The following is an 18661-nucleotide window of genomic DNA, read 5'->3' as shown; positions in this document are numbered from 1 at the left end:
AAGTAGCAGTATTTTTATTTGGTATAGGCTAATATTTCTGTGTTACTCAGCAAATGTGGAAGAGACTAAATAGAACAGAAATTTTCTGTGATAACTTTTTCTGAACATTTAGTTAAAGTACAGTCTGGCCTGAATTATTGAGGTGTATACTAAGCAGTGACGTGCAGTCAGGTGAGGCAAGTGAGGCACAGCCTCACCACTCTCATCATGAAAAAAAAAAGTAAAAGGAAAAAGCTGAGCTAGTTGCTGCCTCACCGTGGATGACTCTGCTTAACCTCACTGGTGCTCTCCCTCCCCAAGTGTAGTGACTTCCTCCCCAGGCCCCCATTCATTTCTCTCTCTCACACACACAGCTGGATAAAACTATATAAAAATCTAGCCCAGCTTCACTGATTACAAGTTTGAAAAGGCAACGTGGCTCCACCTGCAATCAAACTACACTTGGGGAGGGAGAGCACAAGCGAGCACTGAGGAGACCACAGGAGGAGGCAGGAAGCCAGGCAAAGAGCCATGCTGTAGTACACACACTTCCCCCCAGCCTCTTTCTTTTGGAAGGCTCGGCTCGGCTCCCCTCCGGCTTCTCTGCCTCTCCTCTCACCTCAGCCTGCCAGCAGGAGGTAGTGGGTGGGCTTTATTGTGTTCCAGGCATTTCCCACCCAGACAGCAGGCTGCATTTGCAATGGTGGAGGTGTTTGGGAAAGGCAGCAGGGGAATGGGGGGGGGGGGATGGCAGAGGAGCTGCTTTCAAGCCACTGGAAAAGATATCCAATCCAACTTTTGTGTGTGTGGGGGTTTGTTTGAGAGTGAGTGAGAGAGGGAAGGGGTAGGAGAGATAGTCCAATTCAACGTGTGTGTGTGTGTGTGTGTGTGTGTTTGAGAGAGGGGGAGGAAGGGAGAGAGGGAGGAAGGAGGGGAAAGAGAAGAAAAAGAAAAAGAAAGAAGGAGCAAAGGAGAAAAACAAATGCTGTCGCTTTAAATTGGAACTGAGCATGCCTGGCTGTGGAATTCTGGGAGTTGAAGTCCACAAGTCTAAAAATATTTGAAACTCAGCACTGTGTCAGTGCCTCACCAGTCATAAACCTCACCGCACGTCACTGATACTAAGCATATTGATATGAAACCAAAAAAAGGCTTATGTGAATTTCTTAATTGCTTTGGATACAACATTTTTAGTTTCTTCTGGTTCCTCTTTATGGATTATTGCGTGGACTTATACATAGCCTCTCCACAGGATCTCTTCTCAGCACTAGTCAAAGGACCTACGCGCACACCGTATGAGGATGGCCTATTTTTATTTGACATCCAGCTCCCCAATATCTATCCAGCTGTGCCCCCACTCTTCCGTTACCTCTCCCAGTGCAGTGGCAGACTGAATCCCAATTTGTATGACAACGGAAAGGTTTGCGTAAGCCTTCTGGGCACTTGGATAGGCAAGGTAACAATTGCTGCTGACTTTTACTACAGTCATCTTGATCTGGGTTATTCAGCATTATATTATAAACTGCATGCAATTGCAATACTTTCTTTAATGGTGTAACTCAAACAGCAAGGTGGCTTACTCTATCTGCTGTTCAAAGATACTGTTCTAATACACACTATTGCCCAATTATATGGGGTTTGCCTGTAGCTGCCAGCTGTTTAAAAAAAGCCTACTGCAGAACCCATTCATTTGGAATCTAGTTCTCATAATACTTTGGTTCAGACAAAAATATAAATTGAATGTAGCAAATGAAACTAACCTCTGTTATTAGAAAGGATTTCGTCACAACTCGTTTCAGTTTTTTTTTCTTTGGCAACGCTTTTCCCTCCACCTACTCCAGGGGTGTCCAAACTTGGGAACTTTAAGACTTGTGGACTTCAACTCCCAGAATTCCCCAGCCAGCATGGCTGGCTGGGGAATTCTGGGAGTTGAAGTCCACAAGTCTTAAAGTTCCCAAGTTTGGACACCCCTGACCTACTCCATTATAAAAATTGTATGAATGCTTACCACTGAACTCCGTTCCCATAATAGAAAATTGTTTTAAAATATATTCTATGTCTGTTCCTTATAGTACCTTCATTTTTATTACTGGTTTTCCAGTTGGACTAATCTTCTTTTGTCTTTCAATGGGCATATTATAGAGTTCTATCTTACAGTACATTAATCTTTTGATTAGAGATGTAAAGAAAAGTATGTATGCTATCCTCGCCCCAAAAGTTTGTTTTACACGGAATCTCCAAACACTGATACCATTCATATGAACAGTAATGTGGTGGTGGGAATGGAAGTCAGCCGAGCGTGGATCATTACAAATGCCTTGTTCTTAAAAGTTGCTGTGACTGCATTTTAATGCTGTGTAGTCCTTGCTATTGAATTCACTGCTTACTCTTATTTGATTATTCCAGGGCACAGAGAGATGGACCAGTAAATCTAGCCTTCTCCAGGTGCTCATCTCAATCCAAGGTAAATTCCAGTAAGATGGTATAAAAGATTGGGTCAAAACCTACTGCAAGACAGAAAATAAGTTGTTTTCTGGCTGGCCAAGCTATGGGTTGTTTTCCTTGCCCAGGAACAATGATGTGCACGGCTATTTATTTCATGCCCCCAAAGCAAAGCCTCAGTCACCAGTGGGATAGCTGCCAATATGGAGAATTGGCAGCAGGTACTCCCTGAGCTTGTGGTTAAAATCAATGAAATGCCAAGAGGTTTTTTTTTTTGTTTTTGTTTTTTGCTATTCATGGATGCTCCATCACTGCCATTCTCTTGGCAGCTGTTCAGTTCACTTCTGTAAAAAACAATGCAGCATTTACATGTAATTGAGAACCCTAGACGTTCATTGCAAGGAGCAGATTGGAACACCTTTTGCATAGCCTATAAATCTTCAGATATTTTTTTTCAACATTTTTAGTTTATTCAAAAAAGGATTAAAATACAAAACGCCAAAATATTTTTAAAAAACAAAAGAAAAAAATCAACAAAAAAGACACTAACAAAAAAAGTTGAAAAACCTAAAACTAATGCGTATGCACCTTACGTTCTCTCTGGCTGAATTCTGATTAATCTAACAATATTAGTTTACCACCCCCTGCGAAACAGGCCAAAAAACTTTCAAAGTGTTAAACTACTACCGTATGTCTCCGAAGAGGGGCGTGGGAGGAGTCACACATGGGTATTAACACAGCCCTTTTGCCCTGGAGGCTGAGGTAAATCTTGAGGCCACACCTCCGTACCTCCTCTGACCTCCCAGATTAACCTCAGCCTTCGGCCCAGAAGGAGTGTTTTTCCTGACTCTCCCTCTCTTCGAAGACTTCAAGGTTTTTTCCACAGGTTTTAGGTTGCTTACCTTCGGATTGCTTCTTCATCCCTCCTCATCCATGCTCGTCGCAGCTAGCTCCAAAGCCTCTCCGCTTGCTAGCGCGAGGGGAGGAAGCCCCGCGCCGTGAGGACTGCTGAGGCGGCTGCGCACCTTCCAGGAGACCTTCGCTGGACATCGTTGGAGCCAGGAACCGAAGGATCGGCTCCCAACACTCCCAAGCAGCGGAGAATCAGGCTGCAGGTCGGCGGCCACCATCTTAGCATCCCCGCCATCTTGAAAAGAGTGCGTGGGAGAGCGCGTGACCGGCGATCCTCCTACGGACGCCGAGAGCGCTCAGAAGACTCCACCGAAGCCGGAACAGGCTTCAAAGGCCTGAACTCCGCCGGTGATCCGGGGAGGGCCGAAACGCGGTGGGGAGCCGGCGATCGGGCCGTGGATCGGCGGCAGGGACTGCTAAGAAGAGTGCAGAGCTTGGAAGAAGTACGCGCACAGCAGCAGAGGCCGGCAGAAGGAGGTGGTGGTGAACAACATAATTGTGAGTACCATGGCAGAGGCGGCGAGGAGCAGGGGGGCCAGGCCTAGATCCCCAGGGGACTCGGATCCGGGAGAGGGGACCTCCAAGAGGCCCCCAGCCACCAGAGGGAGGTCCTCCGCTAGGCAAGGCCACCCCAGAGCCGCCAGGAAGGAGACCTCCTCTAAGGAGGTACGGGTAACCAGGGCCTCTAGGAGAAATTTCAGGGCCACCATGAGCCCTTCTCCTTCCAGATCCCGCTCCCCTCGCAGATTCCCTGCTTTGGAAGAGGCCAGGTCTGGATCCCCAGGCTCCCCTAGGGGCTCAGGCAGAGGGCCTAGCTCCCTATCGCCCCCCCCATCACCTGCCCACCCATCAGGGACACGGGGAGACCCCTTTGGGTGCAGGACATCCAGCCCCACTAGGAACCGACTGCCCCCCCCAATCCCCTGTACCAGGGGAGGGGTTGCAACCCCCAGATCTACACCCTGCCCTCCCAGAGCTTCCTGAAAGCTTCCAGGAGGTTTTACCCAGGGCTATAGCTCAGGGGATAGCCTCAGGGATGAAGCACCAGTCCCAGAGCTCCAGAAGAAAGTCTTCCCGACATCCTGCCAGAGGTCATCAGGATCACCCCAGGTCTTCTGCCCCCAGGGAATCCAGGTCTCCCTTCCCCTCCACTGCCAGCAAGACCTCGGAGCTGGAGGAGGGAGAGTTGAAAGAGATGGGGTTTTCGGAGGATGAGGATGCCCAGACCCCTGAGGCGCCCAATATTACCGAGCTGTTCCCTCCCTCTTTGTTTAGTTCTTACTGCGTAAGGCCAGAGCCACGGCAGACCTGGACTCTCCTACAGAGCCCACTCCAGCAGCTGCCACCCCCGGCACAGGCGGGGGAAACAAAAAGGGACCCTTCCACAAGCCCCAGGCAGAAAAGGAAGAGATCCCTATTCCAGACATGTTTTTAGAGGTGCTTAAATCCCAGTGGGTTAAGCCAGTATCTTTCCCTAACCCAGGGGGCAATGAACGTAAATTTTATAATCTCAACGCTACCTTTGCCCAAGCTCTGCAGGTACCGCCAGTGGACACTCCGGTCGCTAGTTTGGCTTCGTCTTCCGCAGTAGTGACTGGAGACATCTCTAACTGTCTCAAAGCAGAGGACAAGAGAGCGGAAATGGTTATGTGTAAGTCGTTTCAGACGATAACCTGGGATATTATGGCGGCTGCGTCCGCTTCCTTTTTTAACAGGTCCACAGTCCTATGGTTGGAGCAACTAAGAGACAGGACTCCGGCCTCAGAAGTGCGCCTGTTGCAGGACATCTCCAAGGTGTTGGCAGCCGCCCAGTTTTCGGCAGACGCCACCTTGGACGTGGTTAAGTATGCCTCTAGAGCTTTATCATCCTCTGTAGCATCCCGGCGCCTGCTGTGGCTGCGCCACTGGCAGGCAGAATCTTGCGCAAAGTGGCACATGGCAGGAGCTGACTACACCAGGGGCAAGCTGTTCAGCTCTTCGCTGGATCCCATTCTTGTGGAAGACAAGAATAAGCGTAAGGTCTTCCCAGCCAGGACCAGGCGTTCAGAGCATAGACAGGCTCCCTATCCCAGGAGAGCACCCTATCGTCCACCGGATTCGGACTTCCAGAATCAGAGGTACATGGCTTCCAGGTTTCCCAGACAGGGGGATAGGCAGTTCCCCAGAGACAGATTCAGGGGCCAGCAGCACGGCAAGCGGCCCTTTCGAAGGGGGGGGGGGCGTCCTTTCCGCAGGTTCAAGTGACCCGGCCCGGAATCACCCCATCGGCGGTTGCCTTTCCCTATTTGCGGATGCCTGGGATCACGTTACCTCGGACGAGTGGGTCTGCCAAACCGTTAGGCTCGGGCTCCAGCTGGAGTTCCACTCTCAGCCCCCGAATAGATTCCGAACCTTCGCCTCCTTTTCAGACCCGGCCAAACAGGCCCTACTGGGCAAGGCCATCAAGCATCCGCTGGACATCAGGGCAATAGAGAGGTCCCAGAGGGGGAGAAGGGTTCGGGCTTTTTTATTCTAACCTGTTCCTGGTTCCCAAGAGTTCAGGGGGGTGGAGAGCCATCTTGGACCTCAAGCTGCTCAATTCCAGTGTGGTCTTCCATAGGTTTAAGATGGCTTCTCTTAAATCCATCCTAGAGAGTATCCGACAAGGGGACTTCCTGGCCTCCATCGACCTCACGGAGGCCTACCTACACATTAGAATCACTCCTGAGCATCGTAGGTTCCTGAGATTTTCCCACAAGAGCAACCACTTCCAGTATAGGGCCCTTCCCTTTGGGTTGGCCTCAGCCCCCAGGACCTTTACCAAGGTACTGGCCGCGGCTGCGGGTCACCTTCGTTCCCTCCCGGTCCGGCTTCATTGCTACCTTGACAATATCCTCGTCTTAGCCAGGTCCCCAGCCAGTGCCGAGAAGGACCTAGGTCTCACCATCGACACCTTAAGGTCCCTGGGGTTCTCAATCAATCTCGAGAAGAGCCAACTAGCTCCATCTACCAGGCTCCAACACCTAGGGGCCATCATAGATTCGGTGTCTGGAGATGTCTCCCTCTCCCAGGAGCGTAGGGACAGCAATGTTCAGCTGTTGCAGGAGATCTGCAAATCACACTCTGTTCCTGTAGTTCTTCTTTCCAGGCTTCTTGGAAAGTTCATCTCTTGCATAGGGATCGTACCCTGGGCTCGCCTTCACGCCAGAGAGCTCCAGTGGTTCCTGCTTCCACACCAGAGAGCCGAGATGAGCAACACCACCTTCAAGGTACTCATGACACCCCAGGTACGCCTCTCTCTCCGTTGGTGGATGACTCCAGCTCTGGACAGGGGATCACTATTCAGGGTGCCAGCGAGGATGGTCCTCACGACAGACGCAAGCCTGTTCGGCTGGGGAGCGCACCTGGAATCCCAGATAGCCCAGGGCCGCTGGACGCCAACAGACCTACGCAACAACATCAACTGGCTGGAACTCAGAGCCATCCACCTGGCTCTGCGCCACTTCAAGACTGCAGTGACCGATCACCACGTCCTGGTCTTGACCGACAACGTGGCAGCTAAGGCCCACATGAACAAACAGGAAGGCACCCATTCCAAGGCCCTACGCAACGAGGCCCTCCGGCTGGGGAACTGGGCGGAAAAGAACGTCCTATCAATCAGAGCCGAGCACATCTCCGGGATAGAGAACCAACAGGCGGACTGGCTCAGCAGGGAGACAGTCGACAACGGAGAGTGGCAACTCCATCCCACTGTCTTCCAACAGATCTGCAGTAGGTTCGGCCATCCAACAGTGGGCCTCTTCGCAATCCCAGCGAACGCCCAGCTGCCAAACTTCATATCGAGGTTCCCAGCCAGAGGCGCCATGGACACGGATGCGCTGCGCTGCATTTGGCCGCCTGGTCTCCTCTACGCTTTTCCCCCCCTTCCCCTCATTCCCGGGGTCCCGAGGAAGTTAGTGGCAGAGAAAGCAGAGATGGTCCTAGTGGCCCCCTTCTGGCCACGCCGCCCCTAGCTAGCAGACCTGGTGGATCTGTCTTCAGCCCCCCATTGGAGGATCCCGCAGGGGGAGGTGACCCTGCTCCAGGGGTCTCTGGAGCATCCGGACCCGGAGTGGCTCCATCTGACCGTCTGGCGATTGAGCGGGAACAATTAAGAGGGGCCCAATTTTCCGCGAAGGTCATTAAGACCATCGAGGCGTCCAGGAGACAGTCTACAACTCGCATCTACAATGCCTCCTAGGTCGCCTTCGCGGACTGGTGCCAAGCGAGGGACATCGTCCCAGCCGCGGCTTCTGTGCCCCAGGTGTTGGATTTTCTGCAGGAAGGTCTGGAAAAAGGTCTGGCCCCTAGCACTCTGAGGAGGCAGGTCTCTGCTCTTTCCACGGTCCTGGGGTGTGTGTGGACGCCCCGCCTTTATCCCAACACCTTGTCCTAAAGCGCTTCCTCAAGGGGGTGGCGAATCTGAAGCCCCCTGTGGTCCATCGATTCCCGACCTGGGACCTTCCCACGGTCCTCCAGGCTCTGACCGAGGCGCCCTTCGAGCCCTTGAGGGAGGTCTCCCTCCAATTCCTGACCCTCAAGGTAGTCTTCCTAGTCGCCATCACATCGGCCAGGAGGGTTTCAGAGCTTAACGCCCTCTCCAGCAGAAGGGACCTCTGCTCATTCCTAGACAACAGGGTCGTCCTCAGACTAGACCCCGCATTCATGCCCAAAGTCAACTCTCCCTTCCACAGAGGCCTAGAGATAGTTCTGCCGGACTTCTGTCTGCAGCCTTCCAGGGATAGAGAGAGATCCTGGCATCGCCTGGATGTCAGAAGAGCCTTGCGCATCTACCTGAAGCGCACGGCCCCCTTCAGGCGCTCTGAGGCCCTCTTTGTCTCCTTTCAGACATCCACCCAGGGAGCCAAGGTCTCCCCAGCCTCCATCAGCAGGTGGATCAGATCGGCCATCTCCAAGGCCTACAAGGCACGAGGACTCCAGGTTCCTGAGGGCATCACCGCGCACTCCACCAGAAGTGCTGCCACCTCAGCGGCCTGGGCCACCCAGGCTCCTATCGAGGAGATCTGCAGGGCTGCCGCCTGGTCTTCCCCCTCACCTTTCATCAGGCATTACCGGCTAGACACCTACACCTACGCGGAGGCGGCCTTTGGGAGGAAGGTTCTTCAGGGAGTCTTAGACTCTCGTGGGGCTCAGGCCCAGTGATACCTCCCAAGGACATCTAGCTTTGGTATGTCCCATGTGTGACTCCTCCCACGCCCCTCTTCGGAGACTGTCAGTTGGTCTTACCTGAACTGCATGTCTCGAATATGGTGTGGGAGTAGTTACTTCCCCCCCCCGTTAGGGCGCCCCGCGCCAGGGGCCTGAATTAGTTCAGTGGCCAGTCAGGGACCAGGCAGGAAGGATGTGTGTGTGTTCTATCTGTCCCTTCCTCTTTCAGGTTCTTTGCTACGACCATCGGTTAATCTGGGAGGTCAGAATAGGTACGGAGGTGTGGCCTCAAGATTTACCTCAGCCTCCAGGACAAAAGGGCTGTGTTAATACCCATGTGTGACTACTCCCATGCCATCTTCGAGACATGCAGTTCAGGAAAGACCAACTGACATTTTCGGAGTATAAGACGCACCCAGGTTTTGAAGAGGCAATATTTTTTAAAAGTAGGTAGGTAGATAGAGGGAGAGAAAGAGAGAGAAATACGGTACGTAGGGGGAGAGAGAGAGAGTAGTTAGGTAGGTAGGTAAATAAAGGGCTAGAGAGAGAGAAATGGAGAGAGATAGAGATAAATGCAGTAGATAGGTAGGGGGGAGAGAGAGTAGGTAGGTTGGTAGGTAGAGGGATAGAGAGAAAAAAATAGAGCGAAATACAGTAGATAGGTAGGGGGAAAGAGAGGGAGTAGGTAGTAGATATATAAGTAGATAGTGCGAGAGAGAGAGAGAAGGTAGGTAGGTAGGTAGGGAGTAATTAGGTAGGTAGATAAAGGGATAGAGAGAGAGAGAGAGAAAGTAGGTAGGTAGATATTTCCAGGTGTATTTATCCATGTGCTGGACAAGGAAATCACTGACAACCTGTAGCACCTAAAACTCATCAAGCACTCTAATTAAACAGCTTTCCGAAAGGGGCAAAAAAGGTTTTGCACTTTTAAACCTCCCCAAAATGGCCCGTTTTTCTTGAAGAAGGGCCTGTTGTTGTTTTTCAAATAAAAGGCATGAATAGCCTTGGGGGTCACTTATAGAGTGCTCCTGGGGGATGGGGAGGGCAAAAAAGAGCAAATAACGGCCCATTTTTCACAAAAAAAAAAAAGGCATGCATAGCCTTATGGAGGCTTATAGAGTGCTGGTGGGGGCAAAAAACGACCCATTTTCTGCTCATTTCTGCCCTCCCAAGCCCCCAGGATCTCTCTGAAAGCCTCCATAAGGCTAGGCACGGCCATTTTGGTGAAGTGGGTGGGGCTTCAGGAGGCAAAAAATGCTGTATTCGGTGTATAAGATGCACCCAGATTTTCAGCCTCTTTAGAGGAAAAAAGGCGTGTCTTATACTCTGAAAAATACGGTAAATTTACTTGCAAATTGTTAGCCTGTCATCTATAAACTATATTAATAACAAAATGGTTAGCAGTAAAAAATGATATTAATAATTCAGACATTATTGTATGTTTCAAAAACATACAATAGGCGTGTTTCTCATTAGGCGTGTTTCGCATGAAGATTTGTATGGTGGTTTACCCATGTATATGGTACGTCTTCTGTGTTAGATTGTAACAGTATCTCCAAACAAGTTGGGGCAGTTTGTTTGTTTTTTAAAAAATAAGGCAATTCCTCAAGTTAACATAATGTCTAAATTACCTAGTTTTTTTTTGTAATGGGAAGCATTAATGTGAACATCTGACTTGATATATAGAGAACCTATAAGAAAAAGCTGCAATCGGGCCTTTTCTTAGAAGTACTTTGAAAAAGTAAAAGCAAGAAAGCATTAGTCCAAAACTTAATGCCCTTCATGTTAAAATAGCATTCCTTCTGCATAGAATTTTTTTCTCCTCAAATAGGTCCAAAAAGGTAACCGTTTTTTGTCATTTTCCAAAATCTTGGAGAGATTATATTGTAATGGCTTTTCATCAAATGCTTCCATGGTTGAGGAGTTCACAAAATAATAAAACCCAGTAAATTGGGATTAATAATTCAAATTTGGAACAATTGCACTTTTAAAAGATTATTTTGATCTCTAACCCTGAATAAAAAAATTAAGTAGTCTTAAAAATACGTTTTCCAAAATAGAGAGTATTTGTTTCTTACTTTTATCTTAAATTCTATTCATTGTCCTGATGCATTTGTATATCCCGTTTCTTTTCCAGTTATATTTTTAAGTAAAGCATGTTCCGTCACCATGCATGTACATTTCCAAATTACACATGTACTAAATATCTTATTTCTCCCACTATTTTCTACCTTCCTTTCCCCTTCCCACTTTTTTTTATCCCTAGGGCTTATCCTAGTCAATGAGCCTTATTACAATGAGGCTGGTTTTGACAGTGACCGGGGCTTACAAGAGGGCTACGAAAACAGCCGATGCTACAACGAAATGGCTTTGATCCGTGTGGTGCAGTCAATGATGCAACTGCTGCGCAAGCCCGTAGAAGTCTTTGAGCAGGAGATCTATGAGCATTTCTGCTGTAACGGTTGGCGCCTGATCCACCGTATTGAGTCCTGGGTGGAGACCAATGAACTGGTGGAGAGGAGCCATGATCATGCCGCTCTGGCAGAGTCTTCCTTTGCGCACTCAGCAGGAGGCATTCTGGCTGAGAGTCCTGTAGACAGCATGGGGCCATTGGGAGAGCACGAGTTAGGGGCTGCAGGAGCAGCTAGCCAACTCTCTGATGGCAAGGAGGAGCTGGAAGACTCCGGTTGCGGAATGTCAACAGTGGCTGCTAGTGACACCCATCAGTGTTCAGACTCTGAGAGCATGGGCCAGGCCAGAGAAGCACATTTTGCCAGAGACGTATCAGATGAGGGTAAAGCCTCTCAGGACTCTGCCGCTCAGCCAAGTGTGAAACCAAAGAAAAGGAGAAAGAGCTACAGGAGCTTTCTCCCTGAGAGGAGTGGCTACCCTGATATTGGGTTCCCCCTCTTTCCATTGTCTAAAGGGTTCATAAAAAGCATCCGTGGTGTCTTGCAGCAGTACCGGGCTGCCTTAGTAGAGGCTAGTATCCCCGAGTGGACAGAAGATAAATAAAAAATAAATCCAAGTTAGGGACAGACAGGCACACAGAAAGATAGGGCGACACAGGGAGGAAGAACCTAGCAAAAGTTGTTAACAATAAATAGACTGTCTCACTGCACCCCTTCCTCCTTGGCTTGGTTTGTTATAGAGAAGCAGAATTCCATAACTCATTTCAGGCTGTCTTTTAAATCACATTCCAGATGCACAGGGTGATTGAGCACACACACAATCACTTCCCTCCACCACCACCCCTCCCTTCTCACACAAATGACGTTCCCCCTTGGGGCTTGATTCTGTAAAGAGAGGTGCTGTGCTCTTTCCATTTCAGAACTTAAGTGAAGTTGGGATTGGATCTTTCAGCTCCTAGTCAATGAAGTGACGACCCTTTCTTTGTTTTGAGTTCTTGGGTGCTGTGGATATTGCTGAAAATGGGGACTGCCTTTGATTAAATCCTGAAAGATCCTTATTCAGTATCTAGTTGGAAAATGTCATGCTGTAGTATTCTTCTACTGCCTAACCTAACTTCATTAAAGTCTGTTGATTAGAAGGAAACGAATAGCCCACGTTTCTGCTCTGCATCATTCTTAGTTATTTTCACTGTTGACTATATCTATTGGAACTAAGGGGACGTGCTGTACTAAAGCCACCAAATGATAAATGTAAGCAGCTTGCTTTCCTTAATTGCTTAATCATGAGGAGCAAGTAAGCACACGGCAAGCTGTACTTGTTGAAATGAGCACTTGGAATTTTTGGTCTGTCTTAAGTGTACAATAGCATATCTTGTTCCACTTTGCCTTGAAGAGGAATAGTGCATATAGCATAGTTCACTGTTCTCTTGGATACACAAACATTATACAATTAACTATGAACATTAAGGTACCTCAGGACAATTCTCTAAATATCGCATGGTGCAAACCATAATTTCTGAATTTCTGCTTTCACCTATGTGCTTGCAAAGTGGCAATTCTGCCTGACTCTATATCTCCATGGATTCATATCAACTCTGCAACAACCAAGTCTACATTCTGGTAGACAGTGGGTCTCTCTAATCAAGCATCTTTAAATAAAATCACATCCTTTTCATTAATATTATTCATGGTTCCCAGATTCTGTATCATTTGCTTTAGCTGTTTGCAGGAATGGTATTGTGACGAAGGAGTGGTTGCAGGGAACTGAAAATGCATGCTTCCACAACAAATGTCACTTGGTTAGTTGTCCACATTCCTGCATTCAAAACAGAGTTGCATTCTATTTTTCATTAGGCGTTTCCTCCATCTTTGCATGGCTTCACATTTATTTACCTTGATGATTCCTACTCTGATAACAACCTAGATATCCCTGTTAAGTCACACACACACACCCCTAAGAGAATAATCCACCTGGAGAACATTGAGGGAGATGACACAAATCTTGTGTTGCCTTGGAATGTAGTAGATAAATTATTTTAGTATTGCAGAGTAACATTTGAGAAATAGCATTTCTCTGTTTTTAACAGCTTGCAGCAGGCAAGCTATCGCAGCCCAGGCAATTATGACTCAGAAGAGAGCCCAACTTAATAAGTACTTAGGTTGATATAGTCGTCAGATGAGGTCAGGAATAGATTTTACCTGTTGCCTGCACTACCAGGCCCGGCATTAATTGTGTAGAAGGGCAATTCTGTTCTGAGGTATTGTCAGATTACTTACGCAGATGAGATAAAGGTACCTCATGTTCCCCAGAGAGAATTAACCAGCTGCCTATCTTAATGACCCTTTTCAAAAGCCTGCCTTTTTCCACATCGTAATCATATAAACTGCCCAGTTGGTTCCGAGACATGCTTTAATAAGGTGAGAGGAGCCATGAAAAACCTTAATTATGCAAGCTTACAGGAGAGCTACCTTTTCTCAAAACACAATGAAGGACTTGTCTGAATTGCTAGCATTCTGCCCCTGTGGAAGATTTTACCTATCCTTTCCTCCTCGGAACCTGCTGACATCTTTTACATTCTCAAGCACTGTCCCTTTTATCCTTGCTGTTCTTTGCCCTTACCAGTGGCATGCACAGAAGTTTACATCCCCCCCTCCCCCCCTTTAGCTATTGAATAATGTGAAGCTCTAGATTATGCAGTTGCCACTGGGCATATTGCAGCCGTGTAACTTTTTTGGGTGTATGTCTGTAATCCAGAGTGAAGAGACTGTCAAAGTGACAGGTGCTTATACATACACACCAAGAAGCCAAAGCATGAGGCATATTGTTAGTCTTGAGATGGGCCACATGATTGTGATGTATAAATTAAAATTATCTGTTAAGTGCTGGGGAGGGAAAGGGGAAAGAAATATTACTAAACTTTATAGACTTGATTCTGTACAGTATTTAAAACCGACGGAGCTGTCATATCGGGGCAATGCTTAGGGGTATGTTACTTTTGCAGCTGTGAATGCTTGGTTGCTTACAATATATGTATAAAGTACCGTGTGATGAATCTTTTTTTACTGGCAAATTTTGTTTGGCTAATTAAGATGCAGTAATAAAGGAGAGAAAGTGGCTTGCCGTTATGTTCGCCGCTGTTCATAGATTTGGCTGTTCATGCTGTGTGTCGTTTCAGCTTGAAGCGTCAGTTTATGTATCCCTGGAACTCTGAAAGGGATATCAGCACATTAAGGGTTTGAGTGACATGCCATTCCCAGGATCACCATTTACCTTGTAGGGCTTGTGAATGCTATAATATACGTTCACTAGGAGGGTTTCTCTGGAACCCTTCCTTCTCGCCTTTAAATTTTCAAGGTGCTAAATTTCACCATCTCCTCAATTTCACTTTCAGCTTCCTTTACTACAGTGGAAGCTTTAACAATAATTGGGCTGATTATCACAGGATCCGTTAAACAATCTTACTTCCCTTGGTTTCCGTTATTACATCATATTCCCGTTTGTGTATTTTGCAATCAGAAGGCTCTTTTTTTCTCTCCTTTGGCCAGTTTTGGATAGGAGAGGCGCATTTACGTCTCTAAGAGCATACGTAAATTTATGCAACACAGTAATCACGCTTCTTTAAATTTGCATACAATTCCTTTTTCTTTTTTTAGCAAGGTGCATCAAGAGAATGTTAGAATATCGTCATTTGGTGCAAAGGCACCCCTTAATGACTGATTTGTCACAATCTTCATCTCTGCTCTAGAAGACAACATAAACTATTATGGAAGATACAAAAAGTGGAGTGATGTACACTATCCTCAAACTAGAACAATGGCCTCGTAAAATAAATATTGAAGAGGATGCACACACATATTATTGGGCTGTCTAGTTTCTGTCCTCTGAAAGGCCTGGGAAGTAAAGCAATTGAAGCCTCTGACCGGAAAGAGTCAATCCACTCTAGCACTTTCAAAAGCTGCTCCAAGCCTCTCTTCCCCCACCCCCCTTTAATTACACAAGATTAAAGATCCTTGTAGTGATAGAGGCCAGGAACAAGCTTGCCTCATCAGGTGCATGATATGAAAAACTAGATTTTGTCTGTGAAAACAGAAGTCGGCTGCTTTGCCCTTTTTCTCTTGGAGCTCAGCATGCTGATAGAACTGTTTTAGTCTGCCCTGGATAATGGTTCATTGTTTTGAATCACAAATGTTCCCCCTGAGGCTGACACTTTTGTCAAAGTCATCCAAGCAGCAACTATTTGACTCCACGGTTTTAAAATGGCGGGGGTGGGGGTAGAACTCCCCCCATTGCTACCCCCTTATGTTTAGCATGATGTTGCACTGGAAATTGGTGTTCTCTTATCTATGCCTGTATATCCCAATGGCCATTATATGTGATCTCTGCTTTTTCTCCCTAACAGACAGATTAAGTAACAATTGCTTGTATTGATGTTTTTATCTGGCCTCCACATCCCAGTTTGTGCTTTAAATATTTTTACATTCTGCCTCTGTCTTGATTTTGGAAAATTTCTGGTTAACCAGCCTGGTAACCTAGCTGTTTCAGCAAAGCCAGTGTTTTATCAAATATAAGATACATATACCTCACCTTAAAGTATAGTCTCCACTATCTGTAATACATGCCAAAGATGGACGCCAATTCAACTTGCATGTGCTTTGTATTGCTTTTAAAATCTGTAAGAAGTTAGCCTAATATTAAACGGTTGAAGTCCAAATAGATGCTATGCAGACTTCAAGACTAGTAAATCCTCTTGAAGAGATGTATCTACATAGCAATTTCGGGGGAATGCTATTCATAACAAAACTCGGTAAAAATCTGTTCACGTATGTGCAAATCTTAATTGTTAGCCATTCAAAATGTGGCCAATAGTAGTAATATCTAGTAATAGATATCTTGGGTAATATAGGTAATATCTTCTACCCTTATAAAGTTAGTGCTAGAATAAAATCCTATTTAGCAGATGGCAGCACAAGACCAATCTTGATCTTAAAAGCTAAGCAGGGTTGAGGAGTACCTGTGATCTCCACTTGACTTGGGAGTTGAATAAGCATCCCCAGAAGAAGGCCATGACAAAGCAATTTTATATTTTTGCCAATAGCACTACATGGGTATGTTTAAGTCACCAGGACTTCAGTTTGATTCTATTTAAAGATACATTACATAACTTCAGATCTGATGCTTTGCTAGGGTAGCAATCAATGCTATCTGATATATATATATACACACATACAGTACATATAGGGATTTATTTTTCCTCAAAGTAGTTTGTGAGGACAGGAAACTACACATTTGTTACGAGTTTGGATTATAAAAGCTTCAGAGTCGTGGGATTTGTAGCAAATCTACACCTATAAATTTCTCTGGGACTGACTGGAACTTCTGAACTGTTCACCAGGATCTGACTCTACTTTTGGGAGGACACACATAATTCTTCAAAGAATTGCATTGGGGTGGATGAGTAGGAATTATCAGTTCTTCAAAAGCACTTTCAACCCACATCTTATGTTATAGGTCCAATCATAAAGGCTTTGAATGTAAATTGAAAGCAACTGTATAGTTAAAGCATTCATTCTCCAAATTCTCTATGATGATGAGTTCTATACTGCTCAATCCAGAGATTCTGGGAGTGGATGTAGGTAAATTTTTCATATTTTTAGATTAATAATAGCAGTTTGGGGTCTAATTGTAACTATTGATAGCCGTGACACTGTCTTGTCCTTAACTATAAATTGTCTGCATTAGTAGTTTAAAAAGAAACAGCAGGCTACAATAAAAAGATGGCCACTATCCCATTTTTGTTTGACAGCTTCCTTTAATCTACTAATAATCTGTAGTTTGTCAGATGGACTGTGTTACTACAAATGTTAGCCAGAAATATAGGCAAGGAAGGTGAATGCATAAAGGTGCCACTTTGGACTTTTATGAAAATAACCTGCAAGTTGCTAATCGAATGTGCATCTAATTGAAGAACTGTTGTGTCCTGGAGAAAGGCTGTGTTTCAGTTACCTACCTGCATTTGAATGATAAAGATCGTGAAATGTTACATTAAGTGCTTTGCCTTTTGAAAAGAGCAATCCAAAATCAATGCAGGCACGACAGACATTATTTGTTTCAAAACTTAGGTCTTTCATTTCTCCATAGGAATATAAGCAACTACACACAAGGCATGTGTGTATGTGTTTTATACTCCTTACAAAAATTATAAAATTGGTCCTCTGAGTGGCAAAGGATTATTAAGACACCTTTATCCAGACAGAAGGGTGTGGAAGTGGCTTTGGTTTAATTTGAAGGCATATTCCGCTACAGCAACGCAGAGAGCAAGGAGACTCTAAACTCTTTCACTGCACAGCAGTTTAGGGAGAAGTCATGGTCAAGACAAGCTGCTCCACTATTTACACCGCAATTAAAAGCTGCAGAAAAAGACAAGCTCTCCCTGAGAATTATCCCTGTCAACAATGTTGATGGTGTTTTGAATGCAGTAGATGCAGCATTTGGAGATCTCTTCACAATTTTCCAGACTGTGTCACAGTGGTGTCACAAAACTCTTTCCACTGTTTCTTCCCGATGCTCATTCAGGAGCCACTAATAATACGGGCTAGCCGGTTGTGTATTTGTCCTTGCACTGGCTCACATGTCAACACCTCGCCGTCTACGGTCATAAACCCCTTGGGCTCTAGGGGCTCCAGCCGAAAGGCTTTCACGGACACGTAGTGGACATGAGGGCTGTTAAGAGCCAACTGATTCCCTTTCTCCACGGCCATGAATAACTTGAGCATTCCCATCCGGGAAATGCCAGCAGTTACATAGAAGAGGTGGATGGCATCATCAAACAGCTTGGCTGTGGGAGCTATAATAAAGTCTGTTCCCAGGTGGGATTGCTGAATGCCAACTATGGAAACAAATTCCTCCTCGGGGACAACAGTCCAGTGCTTGGGAACTGGCTGTTCAAAGGGCACCAACAAGGAGTCTTCCAGCACAGAATCCTCCTTCGGGAGGGAAGAGGCAGGCTGAGGGAGGATGTTGACAGGAGATTTCCCGTTCGCAGTGGAGACCTGTTGAGGTGGATGCTGAGGCGAGGGGCAGGCATTCATCCCTGTAGGAGGCAAGGAACTTGAGGCAGAGCTTTGTACTTCAGCTGGCAGGTAGGAGAGGCGGCCCTTGTAAACCTGGAGTGAAGTGAGGAGTTGGAACGTGCCCACTGTAAAACGGGCACTGCCCAATTTGCGGTACCTCTCGCTGGTAATATCCACGTCAGAGACAAAACCCCAGCCAAAGCTAAGGAAGGAGAAGAGCCGCTTGCCTGAGGCTGTGCGGAGGGAGACGAGGTCCATGGGAGCATGCAGGCCTTTGCATAAGAAGTAAGTGCAATTCATCAACAGTTCCTCCTTTGCCACATAACTTCTGCTGTAATGGGAGAAGAGAGGGAAGGATAGCCTAGGTTAAACCACGATTTCTTGAACAAGTCACTCCACATGCCCTAGAAACCTTTTGGGCATAACATTGACCTATAAACCCCAATCTATAACTTGCAAAGATAGCACTAGCACTTAAGACTTATATACCACTTCACAGTGATTTTTACAGCCGCCTCTAAGTGGCTACGCATAAGCATATACTAAAAAACATGACCTACCATTGGAGCAGCCTCCTCTCCTATATATTACAGGCCTCCAGCTGACCTCCCCTGCTGCTTAATGCACGACCTGCATCCTAAATCCGTCCAAATATCATC

General features: G+C 46.6%; 3 protein-coding genes across 6 annotated transcripts in view; 2 read left to right on the top strand and 1 right to left on the bottom strand.

Annotated features, from left to right (window-relative positions):
* Positions 1 to 14046, top strand: part of UBE2O (ubiquitin conjugating enzyme E2 O) — a 76324-nt gene extending 62278 nt beyond the window's left edge. For both annotated transcript variants that reach the window (XM_081938857.1, XM_081938858.1), the window contains exons 17-19: positions 1232 to 1435; positions 2386 to 2443; positions 10787 to 14046. In XM_081938857.1, the coding sequence (XP_081794983.1) occupies positions 1232 to 1435; positions 2386 to 2443; positions 10787 to 11535 (1011 nt within the window). In that variant the 3' untranslated portion in view covers positions 11536 to 14046. The remainder of the gene's footprint in view (positions 1 to 1231; positions 1436 to 2385; positions 2444 to 10786) is intronic.
* On the top strand, positions 4976 to 9505 carry LOC309384566 (uncharacterized protein). Of its 2 annotated transcripts, XR_014174077.1 has the most exons (3): positions 4976 to 5450; positions 6448 to 7615; positions 8750 to 9505. XR_014174077.1 is itself a non-coding variant. In XM_081938265.1 (2 exons), exons 1-2 carry the CDS (start codon positions 4981 to 4983, stop codon positions 6872 to 6874), a joined length of 897 nt encoding a protein of 298 aa, XP_081794391.1. In that variant the 5' UTR covers positions 4976 to 4980; the 3' UTR covers positions 6875 to 9505. The 2 variants fall into 2 exon arrangements, 1 of the variants encoding a protein (XP_081794391.1); XM_081938265.1 differs by having other exon boundaries at positions 6448 to 9505.
* Positions 14047 to 16130: 2084 nt separating the features above from the next.
* SPHK1 (sphingosine kinase 1) overlaps positions 16131 to 18661 on the bottom strand; it is a 42754-nt gene continuing 40223 nt past the window's right edge. Inside the window, exon 5 of one of the 2 annotated variants that reach the window (XM_081937918.1) lies at positions 16131 to 18330. In XM_081937918.1, the coding sequence (XP_081794044.1) occupies positions 17502 to 18330 (829 nt within the window). In that variant the 3' untranslated portion in view covers positions 16131 to 17501. Of the gene's footprint in view, positions 18334 to 18661 lie in introns of both variants that reach the window. The other variant, XM_081937917.1, reaches the window with a different exon arrangement.

This window comes from Natrix helvetica (assembly GCF_964273705.1).
Source record: "Natrix helvetica genome assembly, chromosome: 1".
NCBI lineage: Eukaryota > Metazoa > Chordata > Lepidosauria > Squamata > Natricidae > Natrix > Natrix helvetica.
This window is presented reverse-complemented; position numbering and strand designations above follow the sequence as displayed.

Excerpts from the sequence above, each read along its gene's own strand:
- LOC309384566 (XM_081938265.1), top strand. The coding sequence starts at position 4,981 with ATGTGTAAGTCGTTTCAGACGATAACCTGGGATATTATGGCGGCTGCG. Across the intron at positions 5,451-6,447 it reads TCGGACTTCCAGAATCAGAG|TTCTTCTTTCCAGGCTTCTT; the intron begins GTACATGGCTTC and ends CTGTTCCTGTAG.